The sequence below is a fragment of the Anabas testudineus genome, chromosome 1 (genome assembly GCF_900324465.2).
Source record: "Anabas testudineus chromosome 1, fAnaTes1.2, whole genome shotgun sequence".
NCBI classification, from domain to species: Eukaryota; Metazoa; Chordata; class Actinopteri; order Anabantiformes; family Anabantidae; genus Anabas; species Anabas testudineus.
In genome coordinates, this window is record NC_046610.1 from 5,222,375 (window position 1) to 5,241,358 (window position 18,984).

Genomic DNA, 18,984 nt, shown 5'->3' on the forward strand with positions numbered 1-18,984 from the left:
GAGGCAAGGCAGGCCAAACCATGGCCTGCATGTGAGTCGCCCATCTTATTATCAAGTTAATTAAAGCTAGCATCTGACAATGTCACTCGTGCCCAGCAAAAAAGGAGGAGGAAGGAAGAAAAGCGAATTTAAATGCTGCGGTCTCTTAGGACCTCATGTCAAGGGCTGCTTTTCATCGAGCACTGCATGTGTTTGGCTCGCTCAGCCACTGGGAAAGTGGAGGGAGGGGGAGGCTTTGAAAATAAAAAATAAAAAGAGCTTTTATAAGCAAATGACAAGAAGGCATTGTATTTTGATGTCCAAAAAAATGGCGTCAGGAAAATAAATATACATCAGAAAGAGCAGCAAAGAAATGAAAAGGGAATAGAGAGAGGAAAAGAGAGCTAGAGACGTGGTGACATCAAAAGCGCCTCTCAAGCCGTTCAAAGTTGCACTAAGATTGGGGAAAGGGGGTTTATAACAGCCAGACGACCAGCCAACATTAAAGAGTCCATTTAAAAACTAGACATTGAAATGCAGAAAGCCTGCTCGTGTGTGGACTCAGGGTCAAGTAACGGAGGGATTATATGGTTCTTCATAATAATATTAATTAAACAATTTACATGCTAATAAGGTAACAATTATCGGAGCTTCTGGTGAAAGATTCAGGTTATTACAACACGCCAATCCCAGGGCTACGGGTCACAGGCAGAACAGCAGAGAGAAATCTCAACTCAAATTAACATTCTGTCAGCTCCAGAAATTGGATAAATAAAGTCGAATTAATTCACAGTAATGGAAGAGGGAGGGGGAGGTACTTATTCAACCAGCTCTGATTACCATTCAGTATTCACCGGCACGCGGGTGGCTTTCTGTCAAGAAATTTAACACAAAATGAAGCAGTCACCACCTCGGGCAAGATTTGGCCCCTGCGACACCGTTTACAATTTATATGTATAATCTTTCTCTCTCTCTCCCCTTCGCTCCCTCCATCGCTTCCCCACAGATGTCCACCTGGACACTCACTTGCTTCTGGCCTCCGCCACGAGTGTAAATTTCAGACCTTTCATCATACAATGCAGTCCAATTAAACAAGACCCTCAACTCAACAAGATAACTTGAATTTTTAATTGCAGTCGTCTTCTGTTGTTATTTTTTATTTATTTATTTTTACCTCCAAACAGACACAGCATATTGCTAAAAAATGTTCTACATGTTTTATTCACATTTACTAAAAAGGGTTTATGGGTCATGGGGAAGATCAGCCCCTGTCTATTTAAAAACAGTATAAACAACAGTAGAAAGTCTCAACAGACATAAGCTTTATCCCAAATTTCTTCAGTTTGGTTTCTATTCATGCTGGCAGTGTGGCACTTAACATCTACTTAACATACTGGCACAACATATTGTGCAGGAATTCATGGTCCCCCGAGGATCAGTTCTGCCGAGTTTGGTGATACCCTGACTTGTCATGTTGCATCTACCCATATGTTGGTTTACCTTCAGACTCAGCTGTACTTGGTTTCATTTCATCAACTTGCTTGATCTACAAACTAACATATTACATTACAACTATGAAAAAAGTATCCAAGCAACGTCTGTGCATATTAAGCCTGTAGAGATGTTTTTCTAGCTTTAGCCTTCTAGACAGGACCCTTTAAGGTAAAAGACAGACATGCTTTGTTTATTTAAGTGTTCTGTACCTACTGATGATGACTGATACAAATGTTTTATCTAGTGACATATACACAGTTATAAAAGATTATATAAGGTAAGACACAGTGATTTGTGTTTCTTACTAAAATATCTTGATAAAAAAAAAAAAAAAGTCAACTGAAATTGTTGTTTTCAACCCTGTTAGACTAGTGACATATTTGCTTTTAACCGCTCTTTCATGGCAACCCCACGTCTGGATTTGAAGCATTTGTTGTGCATATTATCAGAAATTATGACGCATATGTGAGATGCAATCCAGTGTATGATGAGTGGAGGACGTATCGTAGCATTTCAGCATCCTGTAGCGAAGGAAGAGAAACCACTTTGAGCCACCTTTAAATCAACACAAAAACAATGACGATATCGTTGTTGCCATTTTCTTTGCTGCTCAACATCAACAGTCCTGTAACCTATTGGAGGATGATTAGTTCCTGGTCTGCCCTCCAGTGGATAACCTTAAATCTTCCACACATACAAAATGCAGCTAATTTCTGTGTATATGGACTAGTTAAAAAGTATAGTATATCCCTACCCTTACAAGAATGTCTGCAGTAGCTCAACTTACTTAGTACCTTTGGGTTTTCCCATCTAAAGGACTAATGGGTGCAAGTCCGTTGCCTGTTATTTTCTGAGCCACCAATAGCAGATGTTCTTCATAATCACTTTATTTTTGCTTGACTGGGTGGGGAGTGCTGGGTGTTTGAGGTTTGTGTTAGTTAATAATTAAGTTTCAAAGTTAATTCCTAATTCGTACTTTACAACAGAAACTCACCTCGAGGTCCATTTAGTAGTTGTTCTGGAGTTCATTTCATGTCACATAATCTTCATCAGCCATTGACGGATAAAGTTTGCCAAGCGGCTATGTGATATAGTCAAAAGCTCCAGAACAGACATTAGATGAATGTCAAATTGTTTTTGTCTCCCAGTTAGTTAACAATCTTATTTTATTTGATAACACTCTCTATTCGTCATCAATCGTCATTAACGTTGTGTCTTCTCGCTCCTGTGGTGGTGCTTCTTCCTCTGTACTTTTCTCAGGTATCCCCATTATCAGAGCTGTACGTTTCCCAGTGTTTCGTCAGCTGCCTGTTGTTGCCTTCCTTCTCTCCAACCGGTCGAGGCAGATGACCGCCCACCTCGAGTCTGGTTCTGCTGGAGGTCTCTTCTGTAAAAGGTAGTTTTTCCCCTGCTGTACTTGCTTTAGGGACATGTGTTGGGTTTTCTATTTAATTCTATCATATATAGCTGTGCATATTGTTTTTATAATTGTGTGAGCTCTTGACGTTACACTGAAGTGCCTCGGCTTTTGTTGTGACTTCAATTCAATTGATAATGTACATTTCTTTCATCTTTGTGTGTGTTGAAGTACTACATATCCTTTATGGAATCCAGCTAAAAAGCAGAATTCACAGAGGATTGCTGCTCAAATAGACTCCAGGGTGAACTCTTGTGGGCGAACTAATGCAAAAGGCCACCCAGTAATATCCTGTAACACTGCATGCACAGATCATGTAGACTGCAACCCGACAACTGTACAACTAAACATCGGTGTAAGCTGTTCAGGTGCAAAATCGAAATAATGGTGCAGAGTATGTGTGTGTATCTGTGTGTTTGAGGAGGGGGGGGGGGGGTGCCTAGGAGATGGAAAGAGGCTTGTAGTTTAAAATGCGATGTGACAGCTCAGGAAAAGGGGGATGATAAAGGGGCTGTTATTGGATCAATCTGGCCCTGAATGCCCCTGTAAAACACTTACACAGGAGCACACACACACACACACACACACAGAAGAGACAGAGGAAAGGTGGTCATTGCATCTTAAAGTCAATACGGTACCAATTATACCACCATTTCTAAAAAAGGAGTAATTAATTGATTTATGAATGTTAATAGATCATTTACTAATACTTTATGTATCAGCTGTAGATCAGTATTAACGAGTTGTCAAACATTATCTTCCAACATGGCACTTTGCTTGTCTTTTTAGCTCCATCTTTAATTCATGAGGACTTGAACGGTTTAATTATTTTACTTAAGTCTTCACACTTTCCAATAAGTTGTAAGTTATAGTTATAAATGTTAGTATGACATTAATAAAGGGTGCTAATGAGCTATTAGCCAAAGTCACTCACCTGCAGTTGTAAATGTTAATAAGCTGTTTACAGATGTGTTTCAGTGCAGATGTCCTGTAACCCTTATCCAGAATCTGGTCCACTGGAGAGGTCTCACTAATGAATTAAAACGAGTTAAATGATTTAATAATGTGTTGTAGTGGAAGCATGGACGGATCATGACACAACCCACACTGAAAGACCCCATGTAGAGATGTGGTCTGTGAATATTTTGTGTCTCTTTGTTTCCTTTTTGTGCCTCTATGGTGGTTTTGCACCATTTTGTTTTCACCCTGTGTCCATTCGTGGTACTTTTGCACCTCTTTGTGGGCATTTTATGTCTCTTTGTCATGGTTTGTGGTTGCTGTGTGTCTCTTTCTGACCCCATGGGACCCTGGGTCTCCATGGGTGCATAGTGATTTTCCACAACCTGGCAATCCAAAAAGTTGTTGACTTGGGCCGGTACCTGATCTGGAGAGGGTAAATAAATGGCGCACGAATCATTAATAAATCCCGTTAATTACATGTTTTAATCCTTTTATAAATTCTCTCTCATGTGAAGGGCGTTTCTCATCAGTCGTGGTTCATCTTTCTGAATTTACTGGAGTTCTTCTCAGTCACTTTGTTATTTCCACTCCCCAGCTCAGCCTCGTCCTCTGTGTTTAGAGACGTAAAGGACGCGTTCAGGTGTAATTAGCGATCGATCCAGTAAGAAAGAAAAACGCTCGTATTTTATTTATGTCTCTCTTTCTTTATTTATTTTTCCTCGTGCTCTGCCTTCCGTTACTCCATTAACAGCGCCTCTGACGTCACGGGGCGATTAACGTTTCTTATTGGTCCCGCGAGCAGATGGAGGAGCCCTAATGAGCTGGCTCGCTCAGAGCAGCGGGGCTGACATCTCGGCTGCACCGTGACCGTCAAATACCTCGAAGAGCCCGGACTCCGCAGCTCCTCTCTGCAGACCGTGCGCGGCCGTCTGCCCGGGTCTCCCTCCCTCCCTCCCTCCGTCTCTCGCCGCGCCGTCACCTCCTCCTCCTCCTCCTCCTCCTCCGTGCCTCCGCCGCTTCTTCCTGCGCTCCCCGACTTTCTTTGACTGCATGTTCAGCCACACCGCCTCCCTCTGCATCTTCACTTCGGCCCCGCCGCAGCCCGGGCGAGCATGGACAGTCGGGTCCTCGAGCATCCTCACGCCCAGTTCGGAGGCTCCTTGGGGGGGCTGGTGGGCTTCCCGTACCCGCTCGGTCCCCATCACCACCACCATCATCACCAGCATGTCTACGAGCTCGCCAGCGGACACCAGCTGCAGTCCGCGGCCGCAGTGCCGTTCTCTATAGACGGATTACTTAACGGCTCCTGCTCGGCCTCGGTGGTCGGCTCCAACCCGCTCCTGTCGTCCGACAGCCAGCAGTTCAAACTCTCAGGTAGGCCTGGTGGAAACAATGCACCGTGGCATGAAAGGAACAGGAGTAATGACATGTGAATGTTGGAGGAAAGTCAGTCTGCAGAGAAAACAATGCTGCTTTAAAGTTTTCAAGCCAGGTGAATTAGAAAATCTATGAAAAATGAGGTTATTATCGGGCTGGTTTAAAGATTTTTACTTTTATTGTATTATATAACTGGATGCTGCTAAAATAAAAGCAACTTGCCATTTAAAAAGGAGAAATGTATTATTTGCTGCCGGTTTGTGATAATAAAACTGTCGAAACCGGTCAAATAGTCTCTTAAATATAAAAATCAAATACGAATAAGGGCCCAAAATTATTGACATGAATTATCAGAGTTCAACAGCAACAACAAAATATCTAAAAAGACAAAGTAGGATTTAGAAGCAAGTTCTGCCATGACAGCATTTGTAGTATGAACCTCTGTCTCCTCTCTCTCTCACTCACACACACACACACAAACACACACACTAATAAACACACACGTAAACATAAACACACACACACACACACACACACCTCGACCACTGCAGATTCTGGGGACCCGGATAAGGACAGTCCCGGTTGTAAACGCAGACGGACGAGGACGAATTTCACCGGGTGGCAGCTGGAGGAGCTGGAGAAGGCTTTTAACGAGAGCCACTATCCGGACGTGTTCATGCGGGAGGCGCTGGCGCTCAGGCTCGACCTCGTGGAGTCCAGGGTTCAGGTAAAGACACCAACAAATATTTCATTTTTTTATTTTGAGAAACATAAAATCAGGTTACCTGTCAGAAGTTTGCTTTTCCCCTCAATCTTTCCCTGTAGTTCTGTAGCTCTGACCTTTTATTTTCAACCAATTACAATCTCGTGTCCATGTCGAAATATTCTACTATAAGAAAATGTCAAAGGCGGATTTGTTTTGTTGTGGTTCACGGAGGCCTGGTCCAGGTCCACACTGAGACAGCTATTAGTCAATTATCAAAGCATCAGCGAAGGCCTCTGTTGAATTATGCATGGAGGCGACCTATTGATTTACGGGTTAATAAAAACAAGGCTATTTACTGAGCGAAGCAAAGGGTGGAGAATTGTTTTCTTCCCATACCTCAAGTTTTAAATGTGTAATTATTTAAACAGTTAATTGTATGTAGCTGCTTTCAGGTGGTTTAATTTAGGGTGTACGATACAGTAAAATAAATCCGTGGATCTATTATTGTCTATCATAGGCGACGATCATTATTATTATTGAACACAATATTTAATTCTATTTCTATTAGTGGTAAAATAGACCTCAAAACAGTATTAATGTATAATTATTATTTTTAATATTATGTTAGCACGAAGAAGCAGAATAACAAATGGCATTTATACATAAAACATAATTTTCTTAAAGTGACTATGGTTCCTATTTCACCTTCACCAACAATAATAATAATAATTATTATTACGATTATAATTATAATAATAAATTGTTGGGTGGCCTATTATCTGCTTACTGTGTCGATGCAGCCCATCTATTTACTATATTCTGTGTCATTTTTACGGGTGTCCATGTATGTGTGAGTACTTCACTCCACTACAGTTTTCATGCTTGGCTGCATTGAGTGAAGCGGGACAGAGGCGCAGCTCGTCGTTGCTGTTGTTTGGGGATTTCGCTCCTAAACCTCAGATTATTGTTCCCTCAAGCTGCTTAACGCTCCTTTATCATCAGGTTTGCGTGGCAAAGATATCACCAACATTAACAATTCATAAGAAGCGCCATTGTCACACATGATGTTGGTGTCCCGTCCTTATTATGCAATGCTCGCGGATTGTGCACGCTAAACTCCTGGCGTTATCAGCGCCGAACACGCGGCCTTGAGCGCGCCCAGAGGCCGGGGAGTGAGCGCTCTCAGGCGGGGAAGGCTCCATCTCTTGGCTCGGTGCAGAGGCAGCTCAGCCGGGGACCTGCCGTGCGAGGACTAGGTGTGCAAGAATATACAGAGTCGGGATATGGGTAATTGAGCTATGTTACAATTATACGTAATTGGTGGAGTTGCCCATTACGCAGACTCGTTGGTAATTAACACGGGCACATCTGTGGATCTGCTGGCCCACCGCTGTGACCTATTAACCTAATGAAGCTACTCTTCAGCTGCAGTAAACAAAGAGGCACAGGACAAGGATTTCACTTGTCACAAGGCTTTGTAGGTTTTACCAGCAGTAGCTTGGACTGGTAGGCCATCTGGTTTGGTCCTCTTCATCTGATAAGGACTTTGACACTGACACGAAATACACCCGTGAAAACGACACAGCATGTCGTAAATAGATAGGCTGCTTTGACACAGTTAGCAAATAATAGGCCACCTAGCAATGCTTTATTATTATTATAAAGATTTTGACAGGTGCTATGTCGTCTAGACACAGTATAAATGAGTTTTTACCTTGTGCAGCATATTCCAGTGAATTTAAGTATTAATTTTGTGAACTTGTTGGACTTAATGTTTGCAAATCTTCCATCTAAATTCAGGAATATTGTTCAAAACAACAAACTAGTCCTTTAAATGACCACAGTTTAACTAGATCAGCTTGGACAGACTGTGAAAATTTTACATTATAGGTAAGTCTAATATTTATTGAAGCAGAATTTATTTTATTGAATTTGGATTACATTTAATTATAGAGGTTTTATGCACATGTCCAGTTCCAGCCCTGGGTGAACAAATAGTTTACTGAATATGTGTAATCATCGCAGTCTGCACTAGTGTCACAACAATTAATCAAATTTCCACTAATCAGTCTGAAATGTTAAAAAATAGTGTAAATGCTCACAGTACCTCGGAGCCCAGGTGACATCTTACTGCACAGCAGCACGTTCTCAAATTAGAGAAGCTAAAACAAGTCAGCTATTAGCATTTTTCTCCCATTAAATTACCAAAATGATTAATAAACTAGTGAAATCATTTTCTGATTTTCAGAATCATTTTCTGCCAGATGACAAATTCATTTCTTGACTAATCCCTTCAACAGTCGTCCCAACACAACTACACAAAGTAACGTGTTTGACAGATGCTGATGTGGTAAAAATATGTTTCTCCAGCAAAATTCACCTCATGTGCCAATTTACCTCGTGCATTTGTGTGTATTTCATGTGTTTGTTTATGTGTGTACGTGTGCTCAGGTTTGGTTCCAGAACCGACGTGCTAAATGGAGAAAAAAGGAGAACACAAAAAAAGGGCCGGGGCGGCCTGCTCACAACTCTCACCCGACCACATGCAGCGGGGAGCCCATGGACCCCGAGGAGATCGCACGCAGGGAACAGGAGCGGGCCGAGAAGAAGAAACGAAAACAGGAGAGGAAGCTACTGAAGTCGCAGAACAAACTTCTCCCAGGTGAAAGCTTCCACACACCTGGGGGTTCAGAGAGTGACAGCGGGGTCTCCCAGTTCACGGACAGCGAGCAGCAGCCTTCAAACGTTAATGGGACTATTCACATTGAACTGCCAGCAACGAAAAGCGCAGAAGGACACCAAACTGAATCCAGCTGTGACCAAACAAGACACAACTTCAGCCAACTACAAAACCATCAAAACCAAAGAACCACAGGAGAACCGGAGCAGGTTTCTCCAGGCAGCACACACAGCTCCAGTCCTGGAGGCCCGAGGTCCTCTGCCCTGCAGAAGAGAAACCCCTTCAGCGTGGAGAGCCTCCTCTCCGACGCCACACCTCGACGGAAATCTCAGCTGGACTTTACTTCACTGCCCAGTCAGAGGACACTGGTGGGTAAAGGTCACTTCTTGCTTTACCCCATTACCCATCAGCCCTTGGGGTTTCTAGTGCCCCAAACCGCCCTGAAGTCCACACCATGTCAGGACAACATGAACAGGCTTAGCCTGGGACAGAGGTGTGCAACAAGTGAAGGGAGTCCTGCTCCCTCTGACCTTTCCAGCTTTGTCACTAAGCCTCTAAACTCGGATCATATGGAGCATAACACGCAGCATCAACACAATCACATTAGCAATAGAGCGGACGGAACAGACGTGGAGGACTGCGGTGGTGACTGCAGTAATGGAAGATTTCCTGTTTCTCCTCCTCCAAACAGTGTGGCTCAGACGGCTCTGGCCAGGCTGATCTCCACGCAGACCAGAGACAGTAGCGAGGAGAGGAGTCTGAAAGTTCAAACGGAGGCAGCGACCAATGGCTGCCAAGCTGCCGAGCAGTGCGCAAAAGAGAAGGGTGCAAGAGAGGAGCGAGCGTCTCCAGACCTCTCCGAGTGTCTCAAGGCAAACACAGACTGTCAAGAAACACCCGGAACAGATGGAGAGGATGTCGATATGGACTAACACTTGCAAGGAGCAAACATAAACAAAGGACCAGGAACACTGCTCAGACTATTCAAACATTCCCAAAGCTCTGATGAGACACTCGAAAACATATCAGGAATCAGGAGACTTAATTCTCATCTATTTTTTAATCATAAAGTGTGATCAATCCAGATGGCCCCCCGAACGCTGTGGCTATCCTCATATTCAGGCTTTAGGCCTAAACATCTTTAGAAGCAGGATTTTTTCTCTCCTTTTGGTGACCAACTTGTAAAAGAAAAAAAAACAAAAAACTAGGCTACAATAAACATCTCACACAACGAAAATCCTCAGATATTGTAAAAACGAGAAAATGATATTTATATGTAAACATTTTGATAAATAAAGTTATTGTTTAAATTGAATTACTGTCTTTCCAGGGCCATGTTGAGAGGGTGACAAGGGGGGAGGTTGCTGTGTGGCAGAGCCTTGGATCATGGCGGCTGGAGTTTTGTCATGTTACAGCAGATGAATCCCCCTTTTTCTCTGTGTAGTGAGCCGGAGCTGGGGCTCAAGTCCGTCTGGCTGTTTGTATTTATTGCTTTAACAAATTTATTCATTTGAAAGGCCAAGCTGGAATGAGGTTAGTGGCCGCGGGCTATAGGACCCTGCGCCTCCTGCTGAGTTTTGATATGAAAGTAATTATTTTCCCACTGGCTGCTGCGGGTCTCGAGGCAGTTTTTTCTCCTCCTTTCAGCCCAAAGGGTTATTAGACATTACCGATTTCTAGTGATATAGAATCACATAAACTTCCTACAATAATAGAATTAGCATGAAAGGCAGGGGTGTCAAATTGAAATGGGAAAATAATAGCCGCGCCAGCTGCACCGTGTTGTGTGTGTGTGTGTGTGTGTGTGCGCGGGCGTGCGTGAGTGCGCATAGTCTATTGAGCGCGGGGAGGCGGAGGATGAGATGGTGGTAGATTCGTGGGGCGGAATTTTCATGAGCTGCCTCGGTTGTCAGACGGCCCTTGTAGTCGGCTATATTAAGATAGATGTTCGATGATATCCCTCATTGTTCTGTCGCTTATATTGATGTTGCTGCGTTATCGCCCTATTGATCATGTGTCGCACATAATAGGACAGGCGCGCGCCCGGCAGCCTGCGCTTTCTTTTCTCCCCCCCCCCCCCCCCACAAAAGCGCCTGGGCCCCTCGTCATTTGTTCTAATAGGACTGTGAGTCCCTCGGGGTGGGGGGAGACAGATAAAGATATAGGGGAGGAAGAGGGAGAGAGGAGGCGAGTGATGTGCCGGAGTCGCTTTCATATTTCTTTTTCCTTTTTTTTTTTTTTTGACCAATTGTTGGCTGAGCGCAGGAAAAGTAAGAAGAAAGGTGAAAGGAGAAAGTGAAGAATGGCTGAATTAGAGATGTTCAGGGACAGAGGAGAAGGTGTGCGCTGGACATGCGCGCCCCCGTTTAGGAAAGGAGTGTGTTTAGCTTATGAAGTGTAAACGCCACCAAGTCCCTGGAAACTGAAATCCCAATTATTAAAACCATTAATTCTGGCGAGCCAGTGCACCAAGGAGCCGTGTTGACAGCCCGGCTAAATATCCCTGATCCCTCCCGGTCACCTCGCCTTTATTTGCAAATAAATTGTGGGGGATCCGAGGGACAGAGCTTTACTTTGCTGCGCCGACCTAAAATGAATTTCCGTGCCTGAGTCCCTTTAATAATATTTACATAATTTTCGCTCAGTGAATCTGCTATTTGCGCTGTAGGAAGCTTATAGGAAAATAATTAGACAAGGGGACGAGGAGGGAGCGAGAGTGAAAAACAGCAGGAGGAGGATGGGTTAAGACCGAAGCTGAACACTAAATTCCCAGACAGCTAAAATCAATGAAAGTAATAACCCTATTATTTAATTCATAAGGACATTATTTTCCCATAAGGCCTGAGGAAACGTCCCCTTCGACCGAAACAATCACATTAAATCGTTCATTCCGCCTGTGCTGTGCAAATTTCTACACATTCTCTTTTTTTTGGAGGTGGAAACGCTTTATTATAATCGGTTCGTTTCAAGAGTACGATTAATTAGAAAATATAGGTTTGATCTCCCTTCAGCAAAGACCTTTAGTAGCTGTGTGTGTGTGTGTGTGTGTGCTGAGTTGGAGAAGAGCCAACGAGCCTTTAAAAGAGTCTTTAAGAGACACAGGCACAGCTTCAAATGATCAGAGAACTAAACTGGTGAAGACACATAGGCCTCATGTTGTTATCAGAAAATCTATCGACCTACAAAATCACCTGCCTCCATAATAATAGATGAACTGAGTGTGAGTGTGAAAGAAACAATATTTACCAAGACCAGGCTCATTATATCATAGTATATCTGAGCCTGTCGCTTTATTAAATGAGTTATAATAAGAAAGATATACACTGGTTAATATGTGTTTGTGGCTTAAATTACGTTTTAAATAGTCTAATGAAATCATATCCCCAAACAGTGAACAGATCAGTCCTCTGGGGCGGAGCACCTCGGAAATCAGCTTGATAATATTTGCCATTTGATTTAAGGAACTTTCGTGCGCTCTTCGGTTTTTTCCACTTTTAAGATGACTTTTCGTAATTGTAAATTAATGCTAATGAGCTGCAGTGTTACCTGTCACAACAAGAAAATCATCTATTCTAGGTGTTACAACATGAAACATAGGATATGAGAGAGAGAGAGAGAGAGAGAGAGAGAGAGAGAGAGAGAGAGAGAGAGAGAGGTGTTTTGGTGGCACCAACACAAACGACCAATCGATCAAGCCGAGCCCGGACCGAGCGGGGCCCTCCCGCTGTGTCCGTGCCGCTCATGCATCACACTTTATGAATTCAATTTCAACCGGGAGAAATTTTCAATTTGAACGCGCGATCATTACGGCGTGGGGGGATAGCGTAAATTGTTTTTGCTCTATTATGCATTCGGACGCCATCATTTTTCTTTCTAATTACCGAGGTGTCAGTGCGGCCTGTCACCCGGGCGCTGATTTTCAATTTAACTGATCATCATACATTCATTTTCCCATTTGATAAATCTGCTATCTAGACGCGCCCGCCATGCCCGGAATATTAAGCGGCGCCGGGGCGCAGTAATAGGGGGATGTGTATGCGGCAATGAGCGCGGATCAGCCAGCTAATTTAGCATCTTCCACATTCCCCGTCTCCATCCCCCCCATTTCCAATTCTCAAGAGGAGGCAAGAAAAAAAAAAAAAAAAAAAAAAAAAAAACAGGAGGAGAGAGGAAAGGAGAGAGTCCACTGGCTACCTAACCTCCAAGAGTGAAGAAAAAACCCTGAGGTTGGAAAGAAGAGCAGGAGAGAGGGTCCTCCAACCTGCGTTGTTTTTCATACGCAATTAAGGAGCAGGATTAATTAACACTAATTGAGTTCTTCAATACATATTATTTTTATTTAATGGAAACAAATTCGCGCAATTAATTATCGACGCACTTTCAAGAGCCTATTACAACCCGCCCCTGACTCTCCATCAGCACGAAGTAAATGAGCAGCTTTTATCATTAGACTCAGGCGTCTTTGATCCGGACTGGATGGGCCTTCAGCCAACAGCAGACATCAGGGATCCTCTGTGAGGCCACTTGACTCAGAAACCGGTGATATGATGATTAATATTAGTGCTAAAGCCAGTGTTAACTACCAAACAGCAGTTTTCAGAAACCTGTGTTATAAATATTAAAATAGGTCTGTGGTGCAGAAATACGCAAGTCTAATGCATATTAACACATAGGCTATCAAAGATATACACAAGGGTCCTAATGAAAAGAACCACTCTCCTGCACATTTCAGGGTCTTCACCACTACTTTAAAGTACTGTGTAACTTTGTTTTTAATACTTTTGTAGGCTACTACTATTACTCATCATGACAGAGCCTTAAAACCCTTTACAAGCAAAACTAAACTAAAGTATTAGAAAAACTTTAAGTTCAGAGTTTAGTCATGTGGTTTATTTCTAACCATAATATTCTGTGGGTTAGATATTTTTGCTTGCCTTGTACCTCACTTGTAAGTCGCTTTGGATAAACGCAGCTGCCAAATCACTAAATCTTAAATTCTCACATGATGTGTTTCAAACATTTACTACAGAAAAAGTTACAGTATTTGTTTTGGGGTCTCTGAGATCAGAGCTGTAGATCACAGTGTAATATAAATGTACTTTAAAATGATCTGTGATTGGCTTTAAGATTATAAGAGTGTGACTGGATAACACAGACCATGCACAACATCTTGTTTGGTGTCAGAACAAAGCTGTATGGTCATTTTTGCACATCACATTTATCAAACGTGTAAAGCTCAGACTGTGACAAAGGCAATTTGACATTTTTCTATTTAGCTGTAAGAGGATTAAAGGAAAAGCGAAATAGATTTTAATTCTGAACATGATGTGAGCACATGGGCTGCAGAAGGGGACAACGAGGGAGTGAAGCACCACGGTTCATTTGTACTTAAAGTATTTTTTAAGTACAAACCTTCTTTCTAGATGCTGCTGACCGAGAAACTCCCACCACAATAAGCCCACCTTGTTTAAGTGCCAATAGTCAGGAGAAGTGTGTGTTGTAGTGTGGATGTTGTGGTGTAATGAACGTTTATGGGCACAAAGCAGCTTTGGTTTTGTCGTGTTCTTTGTTTCATTAGCCCAGTGGTTGTAATAAATGCCAACGAGCCAACGGGATAGATTTTAATTAAGTCAGTGAGAGATGAGTGGAGTGACACAGAAAGCGGCGCAGGGCGGGGAGCTGGAAGTGTGAGTGTGTGGAGGACGGGTGGTGGTGGGTGGGGGGGGGGGGGTTGCTTTTCAATAAATCGGTTCGCTCAGGGGTTAGTCGGTGATTTCCTCGGCAAAGTGTTGGGGCCGAGCAGGACGCGCAGTAATTTGGTTGATAAATCAGCCACGTTAGGGGCATGAAGCTCGCTGCTCGGCCGGTTGGTTCTGCGTGTGATTTATGTGTTACCCGGGGGTCGTACACAAGCCCATGACAGTCCAGGATGAATTAACCAGGAGCCAGCAAGCTCCTAATGAGCGGGTATTATTTTGCACATACCCCTCCTTAGAAAAAAAGTGTGAAGAACGAGCCTGGCATCCGACCCTCCCCTCCCTCACCCCTGCCTCCTCCCCTCCACTGTGCCATCCCTGAGGTGTCGCATTGATTCAGCATCAGAGAGTTAAACACACGCACATGCAGAGATGGGGTGTTATTTATCTGAAGCGTATGGCAGACAAATTGTTCAATAGAGGCCTGGCACCAAATGATGGGGGTCAACTGAAGCATGGAGGTGACAGACAAAAGACTCAAACGGGCTCAGCACATATTGGTAATCAATAGGAACTTTATATTTCTCTTGGCTTCATATGGGATTGTGTGGCCGGAGCGTCCTGTCAACACAAACAGCCTGCACACTGCACACAGAGGACATGTTCAGGTTGTTTTCTGAAGTAAAAATAACACAACTACCCTGTAATCCATTAAACACTGATATGATCATTACAGTACAGGCCAACGGAACATTTACACAACAGAAGAAGAGTCCAGACAGCAGTGAAAGTGCTGCAGTTACAGAACAATAGTAATTGAAGTTGTCAGATACCTGTTATGAAGTAAAATCAAAGTAGAGTACACTAAATCTGTAGTACTTCAGTACAGGTAATGCATATTTACAGTACTTTGAAGGTCTGCATTATCCTAGTGAACTTTTAGCTAATGTAGCGAACAGTGGAACGTATTTTAGCTCTAATATGACGCATTATATTTTATTTCTTGATCATATTTAAGACAAAACAGTCTCCAAAGTGATCAGATAAATCTAATGTAATGTGCTGCAACAATTATAAAGTACTACAACACGTTTTACCACTGAATATATAATCTTATAGAAGTACATATCCAATAATTTACAAGCAGCGTGTTGCAAATATGTTGACGCCATGTTTCTGTCAGAGATGCATGTTATTCAGTTTTAAAGGTCCTGTAGACTATGAGCTAGAGAACGCAGTCACCTGTCATGGAAATATTAAAGATCAAAACATTTAAAGTTAAAAGTATCATAGGAAGTTTGATACATTTTAACTTTTTATTGATAATTATCTTTACAAGTGTTAACATGTCATTAAGAGGAGTAAACTGCACTTTAGTAGTAAAATTGGTGGAATGGCCCTTTAAAATGAAAATATGAACTTTTTTCCCTTCAGTACGTATTCCTCGAGTCACAGCAGTCATATCTGGCATAAAGGATGATTTATTCAGACCCAGTAAAAGTTTTCAAATGTATAATTGGTGAGCTGTACGTTTGCAGTCGTCTAAGTAAATCAAAAGCGAGCCGTCAATCAGTGCTGACTCAGTTGTTTTTAGCCCGTATGTTTATTAGCCTGTAGCTGAAATATGACCTGACTTGGAAATTGGATTAATAGTGATTGGATTTCTAAATTCATGACTTTTATGACTCACTTTCATCTACAATTGTAACACATTAAAATCTTTTATAAAGCTAAAGAAGCTGCATGTACGTCTATAACATCCTGTGGTTGGGTTTAGGTTCACTTTAAGGTTAGACAAAGATAATGGTCTGGCTTTAAAACAAAAAATGCTTTAAGTCATCTAAACATAACCACACACTGGACTCTGCAGTCAAACTCAGATCAGCAGTTTCACAAGCAAAAGTTGGGTCACAATAGAAAGCAGAAGATTATAATATATATAGATATATCTTCACTACGAAACAGCAGATGGTAAAGCTGAAAATGTGTTAGACGTCTTAAGACGACAAAAAGCATTATAAATGACAAATAAGGTATTCTTTTAGTTTACTTCCATCTACACCATAGTTTCCTCTTTAATGTCTTTAAAACTTAGCTCACTGCTTGCTACAAAACACAAGACAAAATACCAGCGAAGGGTTGAGACCACCGCCGACGGCGGCCAACTAATATGACCTTATCTATACGATTGCTAAGAGTTTACTTAGCCTTTTTCCCCAGGGTCAAATAAGCAAGGCCAATTACATCAACATAATACAAAACAGTACAAAAAACCAAACAAACTAACAAAACACAGCCGAAATGGCAAATCCACAGTAGTAGTAAAGACAGTAAATACAAAAACAAGCAGTGATTTCTGGTCTACACTGTGCTCACGCCTCCTCAAAACACACATTTACAGCTGCTCACAAATAAAACGTCTGTCCTGTGGAGCATGGCATTTCTTTTGGAACAGCAGCGTAATGGCTGAGAACATGTGTGTTTGTGGCTCCATGTTATTTAGGGTCACAAAAAAAACAAACACATTATTCTGTACATTGCATTTGTGCTTCAGCCACTCCTGTTTGTGTTTTACCTGTTGTATTAGTAGGTTATACAACGCGCTTTCGTGTGACCTTCTGCTGGTAGACCCTTTTAGGCAGCTCCACAAACCGTTTGCTTTCGAACAGTAATGGTTGACGTCCATGACTCCTCAAAGTCCCATAGCTCAGTGTACCAATGGGTCAACAAATGAGTGTGACAGTAGCCTAACCACGATCTGTACGATGTTCTTAACTCCAACCCTAAATTTAAATGTTGGTTTGTGGTGAAAATATTTATCTGTGTAACATTCAGTTCTCTCTTAGCACACAACTCCCAAACCGTTTATACCTGTTAAATCTGAGCAACTTTGCTCAGTGCCCCCTGCTGTGCTTGAAAATAGAAGGAGAACAAGTTGCTCATCTCAAAACATGTACAATCAACCAAGAAAGAATAATGTCACAGGATTCTTCGATATAGTTATTTGCTGAAATAAAGAGGTACAGTGTTTGTATTAGATAAAACAATGACAACATGCTCCTCAACATGTTAGATCACACCAAATGGCATGTTTGTTTGGTGGCTGTGTAGAGAGCTTCCAGCTGTCAATGTGAAGCTTCCTTAGATGAATCTTCTAAAGTGTTGGAAAAATTATTTTAATAATGACAATAAAACATCTGGAAACAACTGCTAATGCCCAGGAGGATCGAACCGTAACATCAGCTGCCCACACTGAGAACTCATTAATTCAGCCGTTTGTATCTGTTCACTTGAACCCGCAGCTGAACTCAACGCCATCGAGGCCTCAACATGCAGTGTGTTCTGAGGCTGGAAAACTCAGACAGAGGTTTGTTAGAGCTTTAAAATGCACCAGTGCCAGATTCCAATGCGCTCTTTTCTTCTTTAAATTGTGAGAGTACGTGAGGACTTAGACATTTTTAGAATTTGCAAAGATGGATGCAAACTCTGGTGTTACAAACAGCACAAGTGTGAAACTGTGGTGAAAACCTTACAGTTACAGAATCGTGAGACCTAAAGAAGTGTTTCTGGATTTGATACAGTGGTTGATTAAAATCTTTCGAACATACTTTTTTTTTTTTTTTTATTATTTGAGTCCAAATTAAAGTGAACTGATTATTTCAGCTGAATTAGAACTGGCCTTCTGTGAAGTCGCAGAGTTCAGATTCACTGTTCACTGCTCCTCACATTCACAACAGTGTGTTTGCAGACAATCCAAGAGTTGCCAGACAAAAGATCCGAGGTGGTGTGTTCCCATCTGATTCATTCAGGAAGCACTTGAAGTATCTCATCTCATTTAGTAGCTGCTGCTGTCTAACCTGCACTCCACAACAGTGGATGAGCTAATTTCAGCTGAAAGCCATTAAGCAACTAATTGACAAGATGATAAGAGGCCTTTCATTCAGCCTGCATTCAGAAGAGCAGTATGTATTGGTTACCACTAAACTCTATTTACACTTTATTTTAGAAGTAGTGCCACTTGTTTTTATGTTTGGTTTATTTAATACCGAATGGCTGGCGTGGTGCGTTGTTTTTTAACAGTATTTTATTAGCCGTTATGAAAGTTTTTACAGATAAAAAATGTTCTGTGAGCTTCAAATAGAACATGACCAACAGTAGAATCACACTTTATGATCTTAAATGTATTAATTTATTGAAAAGAAAGCAACATTTCTGCCAAAATGAGTTCTAAAGCATCCAATAAAACAAGATTTGTATACTGGTGATTAGTCCTACTATCGCAAACACCACTTGATTAACATTTATTGACACCGGGGTTTGATATGATATAAGCACATGTGATTTGACATCTGAAATGTGAGACGTGTGAAAACATCAGTATGTGTAAAACACTTTTTTACTTCATTATATTAACATTCACTTGTAATGTTAAACAGGCACAAGATGTTTGAACATTTCACATGTAAAAATATTCTCCTGGAAGGACATTTGTTAATGTTTTATACAGGCAAAATAAAATCAATACCATAGTTTAACAGTATATTCTAATTGTATAAAACTACTAAAGGTGTTAACATATATCATCATATTTATAGTTCATGACATCAATTACCAAATCTCCCCGATGCAGATGGTTTCACATGAATTTTCATTTTAATCATGATACAAAATATAA

General features: G+C 41.8%; 1 protein-coding gene across 1 annotated transcript; it reads left to right on the forward strand.

Moving 5' to 3' along the window:
* Window positions 1-4,870: 4,870 nt before the first annotated feature.
* uncx4.1 (Unc4.1 homeobox (C. elegans)) lies at window positions 4,871-9,851 on the forward strand. Its single transcript, XM_026360343.1, has 3 exons — window positions 4,871-5,224; window positions 5,779-5,954; window positions 8,385-9,851. The coding sequence occupies exons 1-3, from the start codon at window positions 4,963-4,965 to the stop codon at window positions 9,543-9,545; spliced, it is 1,599 nt and encodes a 532-aa protein (XP_026216128.1). The 5' UTR covers window positions 4,871-4,962; the 3' UTR covers window positions 9,546-9,851.
* The last annotated feature ends 9,133 nt before the right edge of the window (window positions 9,852-18,984 follow it).